An 18,617-nucleotide genomic window follows, 5' to 3' on the forward strand; every position below is an offset into this window, starting at 1 on the left:
TGGCTGGTCCTTCCCGTGGTGCAGGCCCCGCTGTTGGCCTGCGCCTCAGTGGGATTGACATTCCCAGCCGCAAAGCCCAGCGCTTGGCATGGGCACGTGGGCATGGCAGCCCAGGAAGGGAGCATCCAGCAGGGCAGGTGCTGAAGGTCTGCGTGGGGACGGAGCGCCCTGGCTTGGGCCCTGCGACGGCCCTGTCGTTAGTCCAGCTGCAGAGGCCCTGGCCACAGCCCAGCTCCTGCACTGTGCCGCTGCGCTTCGGCTGGCAGGACCTGACCTGCAGCACTGGATGCGCAGCTGTTTCATGCCCTGCTCGCCTCACTCGGCCAGGGCAGCCTGGCCTGGTCTGCCTGGTGTGGGGGCCCGTGCATCGTGCATGGGTGCTGCAGGCCTGGCCAGTGGCCAGAGCAGCCCCGGGGCTTCAGCAGAAGCACGTGGCTGCCCAAGCGGACGGGGCACCCCTGCTGCTGGCGTGGAACATGCGGCCCTGTGTGCACCCAGCCTGCCCCAGAGGTGCTGTTGCATGTGATGCAAAGCAGGGCAGAGGCTTCAAGCCAGGCTCAGCCCTGCCCCAGGAGCATTGTGCCTCGGTGGGCCTGCGACAGGTTATCTTGGCATGAGCTGAGCACTGCAAGACGACGGCTGCGCTTGTACAGCCCCCACACGTCACCCTGGGTGGCTGCCGGCCCTGCCAGGCACTGACAGGCTCCAGGGAGGAGTGGACTGAGCGCCGCAGTCCAGGCTCTGCACACTGATGGCTTGGTGCCCAGCCCAGCCTCCAGCCCTCTCCCAGTGGGGTGCGCTGCACCCAGGGCCGGGGCTCTGATTTGGCTGCCAGCAGGCGCTGTGCAGGGATGGAGTGAGTGAGGTCTGGCTTGGGCTGGGGGTTTCTGGAGGCTTTGAGAGTGGTGGTTAATGGCGTCTGACTTGATGGGTCCTTGGGGGTTCGCTGCCCCCAGGGGATCGGCTGGGGTGGATCCCGTGGCTGACCAGCACACGCTCCCCCAATCCCAGCTGTCTTGGACAACGTGCTCCTCTGGCTGCCCAGGCCGGCCACCTTGGTGCCACTCCAGCCCCGAGCCCCCTACCCCAGGGGCTGCGCTTTTCCCTCTGCTCAGGCCTTTTCCCACCAGGTCGCCCTGGCTCTGCCCAGCCCCCTTGCCTGCGCCGCGCTGCCCTGGGCTCCCGCTGCCCATGCGGCTTTGCTGGGCTGCAAGCTTGGCGGGTCCTTGCCCCTGGGTCTGTGCCCGTCTGAGCTGAGTCGAGCTGGTGCTCCCTGGACTGGACAGAGCCAGGCTCCCCCACGTCCCCAGGCCCTCCTTGTGCTGCGGCATTAGCAAGACGCAGGCAGTGCCCTGTGCGATGTAGGGCTAGGCAGAGGGCAGAGCAGGGGGCGGTGACATCCAGGGCAGCCTTCACCCCTCTGCCTGGCAGTGTCCCAGCCTCGTGGGCGCTGGTGGGGCAGGGAAGCAGTTGACGTGCTCAGTGCTGCCCCGGCGCTACGCAGGTGTGGGCGGCACATGGAGCCTCCCTCCTTCCCTCCCTCCTGCTGCAGAGCCGGGCACTGGTACCCTCAACCTGCCTGCCCGTCCGCCCGCGGGGCCTGCCCCGTGGTGGTGTCCCTAGCAGGGAGGCGGGTGCTGGGCTCCACGGGCTGAGCCCCTGCCGCTGTGTTTGAAGGAGGTCGAGGCCCTGGAGACACAGACCAAGGCGTTCGAGGACCTGGAGTTCCAGCAGCTGGAGAAGGAGAGTCGCCTGGAGGAGGAGCGCGAGACCGTGAGCCAGCAGCTGCTGCAGAGCAAGGCCGAGTGTCACCGCAGCGTGGCCAGGAGAAAGGTGTGCACGGGGGCTGGCAGGGCGGAGGAACGGCCCTTGGCCTATGTCCACCCGTGGGGGGTCCCTGGCCTGTGCTGCTGCTCCACGCTGGCGCCTGCTGCCCGCTCACCGGCTCCATCTTCCGCAGGAGCGTGTGGCCGCCCTGGAGAGCCAGGCCAACCAGATCCGGCTGCAGGCCGCGCAGGACTCGGAGCGCCTGGCCGCTGAGAAGAGCACCGTGCTGCAGCTGCTGCACAAGGTAACGCCTGGGGCTGGGGCACCAGCCCAAGCTGGCGGGTCTGTCGCTAGCGCTGCCCACTGCCAGCCCTGCACGTGCCTGGGCCAGGCCCTATGCCCGGGACTGCCGGCAGCTGCTGGCGGCTGGGGGGAGGTGGGGAGCTGAGGGCAGGGCGCTGACAGGAGGGGCTGTGGGTGGGGGGCAAGGCTGCCTGGGCTTGGGGACAGGTGCTGTGATGAGCGCTGACATCTGTCCCTGTCCCTTCCTGGCTGGTGTGTCCAGGAAAAGGAGAAGCTCGTCTCCCTCGAGCGTCGCTACCACCTCGTCACTGGTGGCAGGAGCTTCCCCCGGTCCTCATCCGCGCTCAAGGAGGTAACTGCAGGGTTCGGGGGACTGGGGGAGCTCCTCCCGGCACCGGCCACCTCACGCCACTGAGAGCCGCACGCTGTGCTCGGCCCAGTGTGACCGCGGGCATTGAGGCTGGTGGCCGCCGGGCTGGGACATGCTGTGCAGGGACGTGGCAGGGGCAGCACACCCCTTCCCGGCAGGGATCCTGCTCCACACATGGGCAAGGTGGGGGAACTGCAAGCACCTGGAACCAAATTCAACCCCTGGTCAGGGCTGTCCTTTGGCCTGTGGGTCTGCCCGGAGCTGGAGCTGGGCCCTGCTCCCACCTTGCCCACAGGGCATGAGGGGCTGATTCCTGCCCGACGCTGGGGCTGGAGCCTCGTGGAGGTGCTGGGGAGTGAAGCTGCAGCCTGGCAAGCTGCATGCATGGTGGGGTCTGTGGGCAGGCAGCCAGCGCCCCTGGGCTCAGGGAGCTTGCGGGTGTGCACAGGGCAGATTTGGGCCAGCAGATTGCACGTGGCCGCCAGGTTTGCTCATCTTGAATGCCAGGCGCCCACCTGGGCCAGAACCACTTGCCGTGAGCCCTTGCCCCTGGGCCAGGGGAGCGGCAGGCCTGTCTGGCAGGTGCCAGGGTCCTGGCAGATCACACGTCCAGAGGCACCAGCAGGGGCTGCGTCTTGCTGGTCCCTCCCGAGGCTGGGCTGACCTGGACCCGTCCGGCCCGCGTGGAGGAGCCGGCTCTGTGCTGCAGGGAACTTGGGCCCTTTGGCTCCTTGCTGTGGACAGTTGGGCCCCCTGGGTCGAGGGGTGCCCAGCCAGCGGGGCACTCGGGACTGCAGCGTGTGCTTTTCCCCGGGGGTCTCCATCACAGCAGGCTGTGTGCTGGGTGCCCTGGCCCAGGGGCTGGCCAGCTACTGGCGTCTTCCACTAGGCTGCATCGCCTCTTGGTCTCTGCAGCACCGTGGAAGGGAAGGGGCTCTTGGGGCTGTTTGGGTCTTACGATGCGTGTGTCCACTTTGCCCTCACGACCTTTACCCTCCAGCAGGACACGCTTCATATCTCGGAGCACTATGACCTGCTGGAGGAAGCTCAGCCCCAGCCCCCCCTGCCCGGAGCCACTGCTTCCCCAGCTGCTGCTTCCTCTGCCCGCTCCTGCCCCACGATGCAAGAGGTAACGGGACTAACTGCACGTGCTTGCTCGCTCGCTCGCGGCCCCGCTGCCTGCACACAGCAGTGCCAGGCTGCTGCCCGCTCCCGCTTGTCCAGGGCCAGGCAGGCTGCCCCTTCCCCTCCATGGGCTTGTGCTGCCTCGGGTTCACAGGCCCTGCAGCCAGGCACAGATGTGGTCCTCTCCAGGGGCATTTCTGCTCTAACAAGCCAGTAATTCCCCTGCACCCTCAGAGCTCCTGGGCTGCAACACAGACAGGCCCAGTGGCTTCTGGCTGCAGCTGCTCCCCAACCTGCCCAGCTGCGCCTTCCTCTCCTCTCCTTCGCAGCTGTACTTTGCCCTGTTCCCTGCTGCGAGCCCGCTGCACAGAGCTGGCCGTGCGTCCCACAGGCTGTTCCCTTGCAAGTGCCTTGGGCCTGCTTCCCACCCCTGCATGCTCCCCGCCAGCCTCCTGTCCACTTCTGCTTCTCTGAAAATCTCGTAAGGGCTGTGACGGGGGCGCCGCATGGCACTGTGTCTGCACAGGCTGGCCAGCACGGCTGGAATGCTCGGTGGCAGGCTTCTGCCAGTGCCAGCCTGGTTCTTTGGCAAACCTCTCCCCTCGTGACACTGGGCAGCAGATGCCTAATGCTGCAGCCAGCCCACATGTCAGCGGGGAGCCAGACACTCCTGGGGTCAGCATGCCGGTGCCCCCAGGGTTTGGGTCTGAAGAGCTGGCTGTAGGAGCGGCTCTGTGGCCAGGCTCCCCAGAGCTCCCTGCTGCTGCTGCTTCCCCGTGGCAGGTGTTGGGTGCTCCTGGGGGCAGCATCGAGTTTGGTGTGTACAAGTGGCCATGCACTGTCTGGGGTTCCCTCTTCCCTGCATTCCCACTGAACGTGCTGCTGGGCAGCCAGCCTGGCACTAGCTGAGCTGTGTTCAGATGCCAGAGGAGCGGTGGGCGCCTGGTCTCAAACTGCCTTGGGCTTGTGCATTGCACCCAGCAAGGGAGGGTGGCCCTGGGGGGGCCGTTGGCACAGGTCTCGGTGCTGCAGGAGCAGCTGGACCTGGAGGCTGGACTTGGGGGAGGTGGCCTGACTCGGGGACCCTTCCGCCCCAGCCAGCGGGGATAGCAGTGGCAGCAGCACGAAGGCCAAATGCCCTGTGCAATGGTAGGGCAGCTGGGGAGCACCCGCCCATGGGTATTTGGACTGTGCCCTGCCAGGGGCTGCAGCTGAGACAGAGCCGGGCAGACAGCAGTGGGGCCAACAGAGACTCCTGGTCTGGTGCCCAGGCCGTGCCCTGCCCTGCCCTGGGGCACCCTGGCTGCTGGCAGGACTCTGCTGTGGTCTGAGTCTGCAGTGTAGAGCTCTTTGGCTGCGTGTGGGGTGGCAGGCTGGGGATTTCCCCGGCCAGAGGCCAGGGAGGGGGATATGCCAGGGAGTCCAGCTGGGCTCATGGGACACGTGAGGCAAGGGGCTGGTGGCGCGCAGGGCTGTTGGTGTTCGCTGGCCTGTATCTAACTTTGCTCCTCCTTCTCTGCCGCGGCTCTCCAGGAGTACATGAGGCTGTCTGACGTTTTCAGGTTCTGCAGCACCGTGTACGGCCCTGGCCTGGATACTAAAGCTTCTGCTGCTGCCCCTGCTGCTGCGTGCCGTGCGCTCTTGCTTGCGGTACCTCCCGTGGCCACCGAGGTACCTGCTCCGAGCATGCTCTTGTGCTTGCGCACCCCCAGCCCCTGGCTTGCTCTGCCTGAGCAGCTCCCAGGGTCGCTTCCCTCTAGGGTGAGCCTGACCGGTCCAGGGAAGGCAATGCCTGGCACTCCCCCTCCCTGTGCTCCCCTGGCTACACATTGGTCTGGGCTCAGGGAAGACTCTCCCTTGCACTGATGGTGGCTGGAGCATCTTCATCTCTTCTGCTCTCCTTTACAACGGGGCCTGCAGTCTCTTGGGCAGCAGCCTTGGGGCCTGGGGACAGAGGAGCTGATGTGAAATAAGTTAATGTCTCAGTTGCTTGCTTCTGGGGGCTGCAGTCCTTCGGGTGGGCTGGGGGCTGCATCCTGGGGCAAGGCACATGGGAGCAGCCCAAGCTCAGCGGGGATGGGTGGTGGGATGTCATCAGGCAGGGAGCCCCGTGCCAGGGCTGCAGAGCACAGAGGTGGCTCCTCAGAACCACATGAAGTGCCAGCTGCATCTGTCCTGGCCTCTCTCCACCCCTCTTGGAAGCATTAAGGGGTCCCCCAAGTCAATACAAATAACCAACAAGGGCAGGCCCAGGCCATGCAGCTGTGTACCTGTGGGTCCACACTGCCAGGTGGTGGGTGGGCAAGGGACGCTAGCCAGTTACATGGGCTGCGTGACCTCCACGAGAAAGTGAAATGCCCCCAGGATGGCCACCGTCCTTGCCGGCCGGGCCCCCATTGCCCCAGCCTCAGCGTTTATCTGCTTCTCCTCTCTGCCCAGTACGTGACCATTGAGCAGCTCTCAGGGATCCTGGGCAGCGCCAGGGCCAACCCAGTGCTGGCCCCTCCTGCTCCCACCCCGGGCTGCCACCCTGCCAGCTACGCCCCTCGAGCTGCTTCACCTGCAGGCTGCCTTCCTCCTCCTGCGCTGCCTCTCTGCTCCTCCTCCATCTCTGCAGAGGTTTGTGTCTGTGCCCCCCCTCCTTCTTCCTCCACTCTGCGCTCTCTGTGGGGAACAGCAGCTGCTGGCAGGTATCAGGGCTCGTGGCACCCGAGAGGAAGCTCTGATGGTGCCAAGGGTGGATCTCGTGCCCCTGCTTTGAGCCCATTAGGTTGTGACCCTTCCAGCTCCTGGAGAGCACCTGGGCCAGCCAGCCCCCCGGCGCTGCTCGCCGGCTTTGCTGCAGCCTTGCAGTGTTAGCGTTGCGCCGTTGCCTGCTCTGGCACCGCTCCCCCCACCTGTCAGACGGAGCCGCGGGCCCTGGGCCCAGCCCTGTCAGTTGGCGAGACCTGAACAGGGCGGCTTGGGCTGAGCATCGAGCATCACAGCTGCTGCTTCCCCAGCACGTGCCTGCTCCAGCTCGGTGTGACGGCCATGGGGCCTGGCGCCTGGAGCTGTCCTGGCACAGTGAAGCGCCAGGCCAGGGACTGGTGACAGACAATGGTTCCTGTGCAGCGGGATGGGACGGGATGGGCTGGCTCGGGCGGCCCCAGGCAGCACTGGTCCTGTCGTGTGTGGGGAGGGCTGGGCTGGGGCAGGGCTCTGCTGGTTTTCATTCTCTCTGTCCGCGTCTCTGCCCCTGCTGTTCCACCCTCTGTCCTGTCTTCTGTCTCCTGCCCCCTCTCTCTTCAGATGGAGAAGCAGCTTGCAGGGAGCCCGGGGCAGCTCCCGGCCCTCGATTTAGAGAAGTGGTACGAGGAGGTCATGGCTGGCATGGAGGCCTCCTCCCCTGCCTCTCCTCCCTCCTCCCCTCCTCCTCTTCCTGCTAAAGCTCACTCCTCTCGAAAGCCGCTCCAGGTAACTCCCTGTGGGGCAAGGCCAGGGCCAGGGCAGTGCTGTCAGACTACGAGCTAGGGAGGCCTGAGTCTCTGCAGGGGTGGCGGGATGGAAAGGAGATGGCCCCAGGGGCCAAGCCCTAAGGACATTTGCGGTTGGCTCTCTCGGACCGGGAACGCTCCAGCTGGGGTCGTGGCTTGGATCTCCTGGTGCCCGGCCCGGCCCTGCCCAGCACACCTGTCACCTGGCTCAGCTGTGCCTGCTCCGTGCCATGTCGCAGACTCCTCTGGCATCTGCTGGGTGCCTTGGCAAGCTGGCTCCTGCCAGTGGAGCCCCAGGCTCGTCTCGTCTGAGCCTGGAGCTACTTGTGACTCCAGCACCAGGGCTGGCATCTGGGCGAGCCCTGCTGGGGAGCGAGAGCGTGCAGCCACGGCTGGAACCTGTGCGGGGTCCTGTGTGAGGGTGCATGCGCCTGAAGTCAGGGCTGGCTCGCACGTGCACTGGCGGGAGCTGGTGGTTGTGGCTGGTACAGAGGTGACCAGCTCCTCCGTGACTCTCCACCTGCTTGCTGGGCACCTCTGCACTCCATCGCTCGCCATGGGCTCAGCCGGGGGATCGACCAGCTCCTCCCCTGCAGTGGTGCAGACCCCCTTGGCTCGGACCATGGCAGCTCCAGGCCACTTGCCAGGGATAAAGGCCCCATTAGAGAGGGGAGCGTGAGGCAGCCAAAGGCAAAGGCTGCTGTGCCCGTGCTCAGCCGTGGGGACTGGGTCTGCCTGGAGCAGGCGTGTGCAGCAGCTGGTCCACTTGGATGGGCCAGGCCTCATGAGGCAGTGCAAGGCAGGAGGGGAAGGCTGCCGTGCCCGTGCTCCTGCCGCTGGGGCCGATGCAGCTGCCGCGTGCCCCACACACCTGGGCACAGCGCTGGCTCCAGGCCTGTCCCCTCGGCCAGCTCCTGCTCAACCCAGTGCCCGACAGTCCACCGCAGCCCTGGCATTCTCCGCGGGATGGGGAGGCTCCCATGCCATGAAGCTGTCATCACAGGGATGCTGGGGGGGCCCTCACTGGTGAGCAGGTGCCAGGGCCTGTGCCCTGTCCTCCCGTACCCATCTGAGTCGCAGTGTTTCCTGCCCAGGTCTATCGCGCCAAGCTGGACAGCGACAGCAGCAGCTCGCTCCCATGTGCCAGGGTTGGGGCCCCGTCATCCTCCCAGCTCAGCGTGGCCACGCTGGGACGCAGCTCCTCGCCAAAGGTACTGGCTGGGGGCTGGCGTGTGGGGGACACGGGGAGCACTGGCTCGGTCTTGCCCTCCTCACAGCACGTGGTCTGGCCCGTTGCTTTGGGAGCTGCCCTGGGACTCTCGGGCAGCCGGTGGGACCTGAGGCCCTGTTCCCCCCTGGCAACCTCTGCCAGTGGGTCTGCTCTGCCCCAAACCATGGTCATGGCCTTGTGGGCAGGGCAAGCCAGAGGCCTGGGGTGGGTCAGGCAGGGCATCCTCATCCTGCCTCTCGCCCCCAGGGCTCCCTGCACCCACAGAACAGCACGGGCAGCCTGCCCCGCAACCTGGCAGCCACGCTGCAGGACATCGAGGCCAAGCGCCAGCGGGCGCTGCAGCAGAAGGGTGAGTGCCTGCGCCCAAGCCTGGGCACCCTGCCCAGGGAGCACTCAAGCGACACCACGGCCGGGCTGGGGCTGGAACCTGCCTCCTCGTGGGGCGGCAGGGCTCCCGCCTGTCCCCAGCGCTCGGCCCAACTGGCCCTTGGCACGTCCCTCCTGCGAGCCCCAGGCACTCCATCCCCTTTCCTCTGCCACAATGGGCACCCCCCACCCTCGAGTGGAGTGCAGGCAGCCCCTCACCAGGGCTGGGCACGGCTCCACCCTCCTGAAGGGCATGAGCTTGGCCCCGGGTCCCTGTGTGCTCGCAGAGCTGGTGCAGCGGGAGCAGGGCCGGGGGGTCCGGGCAGGCCACACGCTGCAGCCCCAGCCCCCTCAGCCTGAGCACTGCGTGCTCCTCGGCACTGCTCTGGGGCTGGGGGAGGAGGAGATGCACACGATCCACAGTGATCCCTGCGGGGCTGTAGCCCTTCCTGCCCCCAGCCGGCCTCGGGCTGGGTGTTGGTGGCCCTGGGATGCACTCAGCTCTGCCCCGCGTTACCAAGCCCTGCTGGGGCCCGGGCCTGCATCCAGCATGCTCTGAACCCCACCTGGCCCCTGCCAGTGGGGCTGAGGAGCAAGGGGGAGGTCCAGGGCAGGCCTGCAAACAGGCTGGGTGCCCTCGGAGTAGCTGACCCGGCCGGGGGATCCTAGGAGGGCTGGGGACAGGACTGGGGCCGTGGCCAGGGCTGGGCGTGTGGCAGGAGGGGTTTCCCACTGATGCTGCAGTTCAGCTGCACTGGGCACCGTCAGCCCCATGCTCGGCAGGAGAGGCCGTGGCTCTGCCCAGGGCCCCAAGGCCAGGCTTCCTGCTGCCACGACAGGGCTGCCGTTGCCAGTCTGCCCAACCATTGTGGCGTGGCGTGGCGCGGCGTGGCGTGCACGGGGGCCCTTCTGAGCTAGTGGAAGGGCTGTGAGGCCAGGTCCCAGGGGCAGCGCTACTAGCCCCTGCTCCGCTTGTCTCCCGACCCCGTCAGGGTGGGCAGTGCCTCTCTCACAGTCTCTCGCTTCTCCCTTCTCTCCACCTGATGGCGCGGTGCGTCTCCAGCCGGCTCGCTCCCCGCGGAGCCCTTGCAGCCAGACGATGTCTCAGGTAGACACCTGGAAAGGCTTGGCCTCCCAGATGCGCCCGGGCAGCGGCATGGCTGGCTGTTCCTTGAAGGCACCTGATACCCTCTGCCAAGGGGGCACAGTCAGCCTGGGCCTGGCTGCGTCCATGTGTGCAAGTGTGTGCTGTCCCTGTGCTGAGCTGCCCTGTGCTGTGTGCCGGGGCTGGAGGGATGCCTTAGCTGGCCCCTGTGCATTTGGGGCTGGTGCTCTTCAGGCCAGCAGCCTTGCTTCTGTAGCCCCGGCTTCCCCCTGCTAGAGGCAGGCCTGAAGGAGCCCGGTGCATCCCATGCCCCTGCCTTGCTCAGGCCTGTCCCCTCTCCTGCCCCGGCATGTACTGGAGCCCTTGCAGGACCTTGGCTTTGTCCGTGTGCCTCCTGGCAGCCCTCCGTCTCCCAGGCCTACGGGGCCCCTGCTAGCTCGGAGCACAAGGTGCATGGGGCTGGCAAACCCGGCATTAGGCTGCTCCCACCGTGACTGCTTTGCCCAGCCCTGCACCCGCCAGACTGACGCATGCACCTCCCTGCTGTCCCCACTCTTCACGTCTCTGCAGGCAGAGCTGCCCCTGGGTGGCTGCTGCAAGCTGTGGTCCTGGAAGGGCACTGTGGCTGCGTGTGCATCTGGGGTGGGGGATTGCCTGGAAAGGCAGGGTCTCTGCTAGGAAGAGCTGGGCTCCAGTGGCACAGGGCCAGTGTGCTCTGCCAGTGCTCAGCACCATCAGTCAGACCCGCCTGGCCCAGGCTGGGAGCACAAGCTGGGACCAGGCCATGATGTGCGTCCCTGACACGCAGCAGGGGACTTGCCTTGCTTCCGCACCTGGTCATAACCGCAGCTCCCATCTCATCCGCCTCCATCGCACTCACTCTGCTAACTGCAGCACTCCGGCCAGGCCAGGGGAGGGGGCACCTCCCGGGTGGGGCTGCAGGAGGGGGTCGAGCCCTGGCGGGCAGTGGCGCGTGCCACTGCGGCTGCCCTGCCGGGTGGATGGACAGACAGACAGATGGGGCACAGACAGACTCCCGTGCTAGATCAGGGACAGGCACTGGCTGGCAGCCGGCTCTCATGCACGCACACCTGCACACGTGCACAGATCGGCAGGGTGGAGGATGACACCAGGATGGAGGCCGGCCGTGCCCTGCTGGACGGTGCTGCCACAGGACTCACCCAGGCGGGAGGTGCTGCCCGGCCATGCACTCCCTATGCTGCTGATCCTGCCCCGCACGACTGAACATGGAGTCGCAGATGCTGCAGCCCCCTGTGCTGTGCCGTGGCACTCCCAGTGCTGCCCTCCCCGGTGACCTGCCCTCTGTTCTTGTTCCCCGGAGCTGCAGGTCAGCAGGTGATAGAGGAGCAGAAGCGGCGCCTGGCGGAGCTGAAGCAGAAAGCGGCAGCTGAGGCGCAGTCCCAGTGGGAAGCCCTGCACGGGCCGCCCCACTTCCCCCCACCCTCCTACCCTCCGCTCATGCATCACTCCATCCTCCATCACCACCCCCCGCACGGCCTCGGGCCCCGGGCTGAGGACCCCGACCATGCCTACGACACGCTCAGCCTGGAGAGCTCGGACAGCCTGGAAACCAGTGTCTCCACCGGCAACAACTCAGCCTGCTCACCCGATAACATGTCCAGGTAACCCGGGCCTGCCCCACCCTGCCCCAAGTGGCAGCCCTGTGCAGGAGAGGGGTCCCTGTGGCTGGGGGCAGCCGCTTGGCACTAGGCGAGCCCGGGACCCCTTTGCCCTGTTGCACCGCAGCTGGCCCTGGAGCAGTGTCCACACACAGCCAGGGATCCCACTCCCTCCCAGCCCCTGCAGACCGAGGCGTTGGCAGGCTGTGCCAGTCCAGGCTTGCTGTCTGCCGCTGGCTCTGGCTGTTGCTCACGAAGTGCCGGTGCCAGTCAGGCGGGGGCAGCCATCTCTGAGCATCTTTGACACCTCATCCCAGCCGCTTCCATCCTCCATCCCACATGCACCACCACGCTCTGCTCTACACATGCTGCTGCTCAGGGCTGTCTGGGTTGCTCTGCAGGGGCCAGCAAGCCTGCAGAGCCTGGCCCAGCCCAGCACCTCTGGGAGCAGGGGACTGCCCAGGCTGCTGCTGTCCTTGGAAAGGACATGAGTGCTTGGGCTGGGAGAGGCAGGTCTCGCAGCTGCCAAGGCAGGAGACATTAGAAAGAGGCCTTGGTCAAAACTCAGGGCCTTGGGAGCATGAGAATGAGGATCCTCCAGTGCAGGCAGCACTGTCCGCCCACACCTGCTCTGGGAGGGTGCCGGTGCCCATGTCTGCCCAGCTTCTGGGCCCAGCTGGGCATGCACACAGAGGTGCAGGGCTCCAGGTGCCAGTGCTGGTGGCCCTGGCTGGCACGATGCCTGGGAGCCTTGATGGCAGTCACCCCCAGCAGTGCTGGCAGTGACCCCGGGCTGATGGACTCTGAAACGTCCCAGCGTCTGCATGGGAGGGCAGCGTGGGGCAGGCCTGGGAAAGCCCTGGGGCAGGGGTGCATCTCCAGTGATTCTACAGCTGCAAACCGAGGGCGCCAGAGAATGTGCCCAGTGCCGGTGCCGCAGCATGGCCCGGCCTGCAGCACGTCCTGGCTCTGCTTGAATGAAGGGAATTTCCCTGGATGGACTCTCCGGCGCCTGCGCTGCCCTGGGGTGAGGGCACATGGGGCAGGGTCCTGTCCTCCATCCATCAGCAATAAGACCAGGACTCACAGGAGGGTGTCAGAGGCCTGGGCGCTCCCTGCACGCTGTCAGCTCTCTGGGATGCCTTCATTCCCAGAAGGACAGGTGGGGGGGCAGGCAGGTTTGGGGTCCTAGTCTCTGAATGCACCTGGGGCTGTTCTCTCACAGCAGAAGCTGCTGTCTGCTTGTCCTGGGGAGCCCAGGTCAGGGAGGGACACATGCAGACCTGCTCCCTTGGCTCTGAGCCCTGGGCATGGGCTCACCTGGCCTGGCTGCTCAGCCTGTGCCCAGGATGCTGCTGGCTGTTGGAGTGGTTCCCAGCCCTGTGGAGCTGCTGGGCTCCTGGCCAGAACCGATGGCACCAGCTTTGCCTTGCAGTGCCAGCGGCATGGAGGTGGGGAAGATCGAAGAGATGGAGAAGATGCTGAAGGAGGCCCACGCGGAGAAGTCCCGCCTCATGGAGTCACGGGTGAGTGGGGCCCCGTGCCTTGGCAGGGCGGGTGTGCTCCACGCAGCCCTGCCGCGCCTGCACAGTGTGGTGACATGCCATGGGGCAGGCCCCCGCACATGCACACATGCTGGGAGCCAGCGGCCATGCCCAGCAGCAGCGCAGCGTGGGCTGAGCCTGTGGCTGTCTCTGCAGGAGCGGGAGATGGAGCTGCGGCGACAGGCCCTGGAGGACGAGCGGAGGCGGCGGGAGCAGCTGGAGCGGCGGCTGCAGGATGAGACGGCCCAGCGGCAGAAGCTGGTTGAGAAGGAGGTCAAGATGCGGGAGAAGCACTTTTCCCAGGTGAGGCTGGGCAGGCGGGGAGGCCCCAGCATGGCTCTGGCCCAGCCTGCAGGCACAGCCACGTGGCCCAGTCCTCTGGCCTGCTCTGCTGCCGTCTCAGGTGAAGCTGAGCACAGAAGATCCAGGGAGGCTGGGTCCACGTGGAGGTGCAAGTCTGGGCTGCCGTGTGTGGGGGAGAAGGGGAGGCTGGGACAGGTCCAGGCATCCCTGGCTCTGGGTGCCCAGCAGAGCAAAGCCTGCCACACTGGTGGGCCCCGAAGGCTGGAGCTGGAGTCTGTGTGGCCCCAGGGGTGCTTGCTGCATGGACTGAGCTGGTCCTCACCAGGCGGTGCTGCTTCCCCAGGCACGGCCCCTCACCAGGTACCTGCCCATTCGCAAGGAGGACTTTGACCTGAAGCTGCACATCGAGTCCTCGGGCCACAGCGTGGACACGTGCTGCCATGTCATCCTGAGCGAGAAGATGTGCAAGGGCTACCTGGTTAAGATGGGCGGCAAGATCAAGTCCTGGAAGAAGCGCTGGTTCGTCTTCGACCGCATGAAGCGCACAGTTTCCTACTACGTTGGTAAGAGCCCCATCCACCGCCCGCACCTCAGTCTGCCCGTCCCTGCCCTGTGGGCATGCGGCAGCCCGAGCCCTGGCGCTGGCTCCTGCGTGGGGATGCGCAGGCCCGGTGGGGCGCTCCCTCTCCTGCGGCCTGTGAAGCCCAGTGCTGACCGGGCCCCTCCCTTCTCTCCTGTGCAGACAAACACGAGACGAAGCTCAAGGGAGTGATCTATTTCCAAGCCATAGAGGAGGTTTATTACGACCATCTCCGCAGCGCTGCTAAGGTGAGGCTGGGTCCTGCCCTCGGCGCGGGCTGGGCTCAGGCAGGTTGCATGGTGCTGTCCTGCAGGGCACTGAGGTGCGGGCACCCCGTGGTGCTGGGCAGACGCAGCAAGACCACGGTGTAGGGCTGGGGATGAAGCCTTGTTGCATTGCAGCCCAGAGCCAGGTGCGGCAGGGCAGCACGGGGCCCTGTGGAGTCCTCTGCGGCGCGTGGGGCCCGGGCCACGAGCCAGGCAGCCACATGCGGGAGCCCAGCCTGTGCTCCCCCGACCCAGGTGCCAGAAGCGGCCTCTGCGTTGCCCGGAGCTTGCCGGTTGCTCCTGTCACTGACCTCCTGCCTTGTGCTGGGTGCTGCTAAGGGGAAGCCAGAGGGGGACTCTTGCTGGTCCTGGGAGGACCCTGCCCCCTTGCTGCCAAAGGGCACACAAGCTGGCATGTTACTGGGCGAAGGGGCTGCCAGATGCTGACGTGTTGTGGGGGCCTGGCCTAGCCTGAGGACAAGGGCAGGGCGGTGGAGCACCACGTGGCACCTCGCTGACCTGGCCCAGGATGCTTGGGTCCTGCGGCACAGTGCCCAGGGCAACCTGGGGCCGTTGGGGAAGAGGGGCGTGCTGGACGGCACGACTGCGCCAGACTCCCCAGCTCTCTCTTTCTCTTTCTCCTTTCTCTCCTCCCCTAACCAGAAAGGACTTTTCAACCTCAGCCTAGCGAATGTACGTATCCACCCGCGGGCTGCACTGGCACTAACAAGGCTCTCGCCCCGCGCCCGTTAACCCTTGGCTGCCGGGTACTCCCTAACCCATGCTGTGATGGTGCTAACAGCAGGGCCCTCCAGCTCCTGCAGCGAGCCTGGTCAGGACTGAACCCCTGCCCCATCTTGGGGATGGAGCATGAGGCAGAGGCAGGACGCAAAGGGGCTGCACGAGGGAGCTGGGCAGAGGGCTCCAGCAGCTCCTAGCCATTGCTGCTGGCCTCAGCTAACCCAGGACTGAGGGCACGAGGTGCCTGGCCAAGCTCCCGCTCTGGCTGCAGGCCACAGGGCTGTCCCAGGGAGCAAGCCCCTGCCAGGTGCTCCCAGCTCTTCCATCCCTATCATCCGGAGCTGGACAGCCATGTCCTTCTGGCCTCAGCCTGCCAAGTACAGCAGACCTGAGCGCAAGTGCTCCCCTCTGCCACCGCACAGCTCAGCCAGGGTTGCCAGCCGCGTCCGCATGCCAGGCCCGAGCACCAAGTGGTTCTTTCTCCAGCCAAACGGAAGGGCTGCAAAGGCTGCCTTGCGAAGGAGCCATGCATGGCGCTGCAAGGAGGGCTGGGGAGCGAAGCTAAGCAGGCAGAGCCCATGGTGTGCCCAGCTGCTGCACCCCAAGCTGCAGTGTGGAGCCACCGCTGGCAGGACAAGACAGGCAGACAGCTTGTGGGGGACCCTGTGTCCTGGGGACAGTACGTGAGATGCACAGAGCCTCCTGGCAGCGTTGCTGTGGTTGTGCAAGCTGCCACCATTGTCAGGCCAGGAGCACGACCTCCAGGAGAGATGCACCTGGCCAGCCGCACCCCTGCTCCAGCATCTCCAGCATCCCGGGGGCAGGTCCCTGCCGTGCTGCATGGAGCTGCGGTTCTGCCAGACCCCAGATTTGCCCTTCGCATTAGGGCAGCTGCTTGAGGGTGCAGCAGGGGCGTCTGGGCACAAGAGAGCGGGGGTGACCATCCGGGCACTTGGACTGTTGACGGCAGCTCACCCTGCGCACGGTGCAGTACTGGGGCCCGTGAGCAGAGCTGGCTTCAGCATCCTGTCACCATGTGAGGACACTGGCACCTACCAGCCACTGGCCCGTGCACTGCTCCAGGGGCCTCAGAGCCAGCGGCCTGAGCCCGTCGAAGGAAGAGCCCTGTGATGGGATCTTGCACTGGGCAGCTGCCTCTAGCAGCGTGCTCCCCACTAACAGCCTCCGCTCGGCTAACAGCTGCTTCTGGGCTGTGGCGTGGGACCAGGGCCTGAGAGACTCTCCTAATCGCCTGTCTTCATTTTCTTCTAGCAACTAGCAGATATCCTCCCCACTCGCTTCCGAAGAGAGGTTTGTCTCCGTGTGCTTGCCTGTCCCTGCTGCTTTTTCTGGTGTGCCAGGTGCCTTGGCCTGGCTGCCCCTGGTGTGTGTGTGCGCGCGTGCTGGTTTTGCACAGGAAAGGTTGAGCCTTGCTGCGTCCCAGTCTGTGCGCTCTGAGTACTGGTCTCCGCTCTGCAGCAGTGTGCTGCTGCCTTGCACTTGGCTTTCTGGGGACGGGGCAGCAGAGCACCCTTTGGGACGCTGGCCCCACCGCTACAGCCAGGGCTGTAACAGCATGGCGATCAAGGCACCTTTCTGTTAACTGGTCACAGACACGCTGCATCCCCACGACGCTCTGGGGTTGAGCAGCTCCCCCTGCAGCAGCAGGTGCTATGCTATCAGCTGCAATGGGGTCAGCTGTGCAGGTTGCAGTGACAGGCTAAATGGCACGGTTCCCTTTGGGACCCGAAGCTTGGCAGGAGAGGGGCAGGAGTAGGGGTAGGGACAAGCAAGCACAGCCATTCCTAGAAGCAAAGTGTTGATGGGATAACGTGTCCCTGGGTGGGGGTGGACTGAGCAGAACGGGGGTGCTAGGAAGGAAGGCCGGCTCAGCCCCAGATGCAGCGAGGGGCCCAGCCTGTCCCGTGGATGCAGGGAGCGGGGCTCAGGCCCCACGCAGGGCCTGCTTCTGCCCAGGTGTGGCCTCGAGTGTCTGCCCGGAAGGCAGCGGAAGAAGCTGGGGCCGAGGCAGAAGGGCCATGGGGTCACAGGGAAGACAGGGCTGCAAGGTTGGCCTGGTCAGGGCTTTCCTGCCTCTGCTCCAGGCAGCTCCTGCAGCACATGGGGAACACGGCAGCCAGGAGTGACAGGTGCGTGTTGCATGGTGGGGAAGCCAAGGCCACATGCAAGGCTGGGGGGCTCAGGCCCCTGATTGCACCAGTCGTCATGGGCTGTGCAGTCAGTGCCTGCCTGACTGGCACTGGCACCGCCCCCCACGTGCCTGGCGCCTGCCTGGGCAGAGCTGCGGGCACGTCCGACAAGCATGGTCAGTTATCCCCCAGCGCAGCTCCCACCGGCAGGCACGGGCTGGGCTGCCCTTGTCCCGGGGGCCTGGCCTGGGCCCGGGCCCAGCAGCCGTCTTGCTCTTCAACCAAACCCTGCTCCCATCAGCGCAGACTCCTGCTCGCAGCACGCCCGGGGTCTGAGTGCAGCGCTGGCTCCGCGCCCCACGGCCTTCCCCGGGCCCGGGCCCACAGGCAGGTGGCACGGGAGCCTGGTCCCTGCTGCCGGCATTCACGCCTTGGTGCCCTCCTTGTCCCAGAAGCAGAGCTTGGTTGCGGGCCGCGCGGCAGCGTCGTGGTCAGCTTCGGGCGTGCAGCGTCACGCCGGGCGTCTCTGCGCTTCCTGCTCGGCTGCGGCCCGGGGGCCAGCAGGAGGCCTTGCCCGCCCGGCTCGCTGCTCCGGGGCCCGCAGGCCGGGGCCGCTCCCTCCGCGCAGGGTGCGTGGCCCGAACCGGGGCGCCTGCTGCCCGGGCGGGGACAGGCCTGAGCCCCGCGCGGGACCCTTCCTGCAGGCGCGTGCTCACCCGCTCTCTCCCGTCTCGCCCGCTGCAGAGCCCCAACCCAGCGCTCACCTTCTGCGTCAAGACCCACGACCGCCTCTACTACGTGGTGGCCCCCTCGCCCGAGGCCATGCGGATCTGGATGGACGTCATCGTGACGGGGGCCGAGGGCTACACGCAGTTCATGAACTGAGGGAGCCGGCCCCGCCCCGCCGCATCTTGCCTTCCCCGGAGCTGCGGGACACGACGGCAGAGCGGGCCCCGGGGCTGGGGCGCGGGGACTTCACGCCGGAGTCCCTGGCTTCGTGCTGCAGCTGCTCCCCGAGGAGCGACAGGTGCTCAGCCCCGCGCCCGCCCGGCTCCCCCCGCGGCGCGGCCCGGCGCGGCCCGGAGGCTTTTATACGGACCAGACTTTATTTTGTAACGGAGGCGGGTCGGCGCGCTGCCACGTGCCACGCGAGAGCTGCCAAAGACGGGCGGGAGCCCGGCCGGCCCCGCCGAGCGCGGAACCGGGCTCCGCCGCCGCCGCTTCGGACTGGCTAGGCACGCGGCCCGGCCGGCTCCGCGCCCCACGCCCGCGCGGGCTAGGCACGGACCGTTGCGGGGCGGCCCTGAGAGCGGAGCGCCCGGCACGTGCGCCCGAGCCCGGGCCCGCCCCTCCCGGCCAATAAAGCTACGACCAGCCCCGCGGGTCCCGCCTCTTTCCTCCGCGCCGTCGGGGGGGGGGTGGGAGCTCCGCCACGTGCCGCCGGGGCCCGGAGCGCATGCGCATGCGCACGCTCCCGTCCCGTCCCGGCGTGCCTCGCGCCGCCCGGGCTCCGGGAGGGGGCGTGGCCTGGCGCTGGCCAATAGGGCGGGGGCGCGGGGCGCAGCGCTTCCGGCCGGGTTGGACGTGGCCCAATAGGCGGCCGCGGCGGCCCGGATTGGCGCGCGGGTGCCGGCCCCGCCAATGAGCGCG

The 18,617-nt window shown here is 66.8% G+C and overlaps 1 protein-coding gene across 18 annotated transcripts in view; it reads left to right on the forward strand.

Moving 5' to 3' along the window:
• PHLDB1 (pleckstrin homology like domain family B member 1) overlaps positions 1 to 18,343 on the forward strand; it is a 50,436-nt gene extending 32,093 nt beyond the window's left edge. For 5 of the 18 annotated variants that reach the window (XM_059720082.1, XM_059720092.1, XM_059720080.1 and 2 more), the window contains 16 exons: positions 1,678 to 1,833; positions 1,961 to 2,071; positions 2,333 to 2,422; positions 3,441 to 3,569; positions 5,099 to 5,236; positions 6,005 to 6,184; positions 6,857 to 7,021; positions 8,136 to 8,252; positions 8,519 to 8,621; positions 9,702 to 9,746; positions 11,092 to 11,386; positions 12,819 to 12,909; positions 13,084 to 13,230; positions 13,574 to 13,793; positions 13,973 to 14,058; positions 17,712 to 18,343. In XM_059720082.1, coding sequence (XP_059576065.1) covers positions 1,678 to 1,833; positions 1,961 to 2,071; positions 2,333 to 2,422; positions 3,441 to 3,569; positions 5,099 to 5,236; positions 6,005 to 6,184; positions 6,857 to 7,021; positions 8,136 to 8,252; positions 8,519 to 8,621; positions 9,702 to 9,746; positions 11,092 to 11,386; positions 12,819 to 12,909; positions 13,084 to 13,230; positions 13,574 to 13,793; positions 13,973 to 14,058; positions 17,712 to 17,852 — 2,214 coding nt within the window. In that variant the 3' untranslated portion in view covers positions 17,853 to 18,343. Of the gene's footprint in view, positions 1 to 1,677; positions 1,834 to 1,960; positions 2,072 to 2,332; positions 2,423 to 3,440; positions 3,570 to 5,098; positions 5,237 to 6,004; positions 6,185 to 6,856; positions 7,022 to 8,135; positions 8,253 to 8,518; positions 8,622 to 9,701; positions 9,747 to 11,091; positions 11,387 to 12,818; positions 12,910 to 13,083; positions 13,231 to 13,573; positions 13,794 to 13,972; positions 14,059 to 14,739; positions 14,830 to 17,711 lie in introns of those variants that run through there. The other 13 variants (XM_059720095.1, XM_059720097.1, XM_059720085.1 and 10 more) reach the window with 12 other exon arrangements.
• Positions 18,344 to 18,617: the final 274 nt, after the last annotated feature.

Source organism: Alligator mississippiensis, chromosome 16 (assembly GCF_030867095.1).
Source record: "Alligator mississippiensis isolate rAllMis1 chromosome 16, rAllMis1, whole genome shotgun sequence".
In the NCBI taxonomy this organism is placed as follows: domain Eukaryota; kingdom Metazoa; phylum Chordata; order Crocodylia; family Alligatoridae; genus Alligator; species Alligator mississippiensis.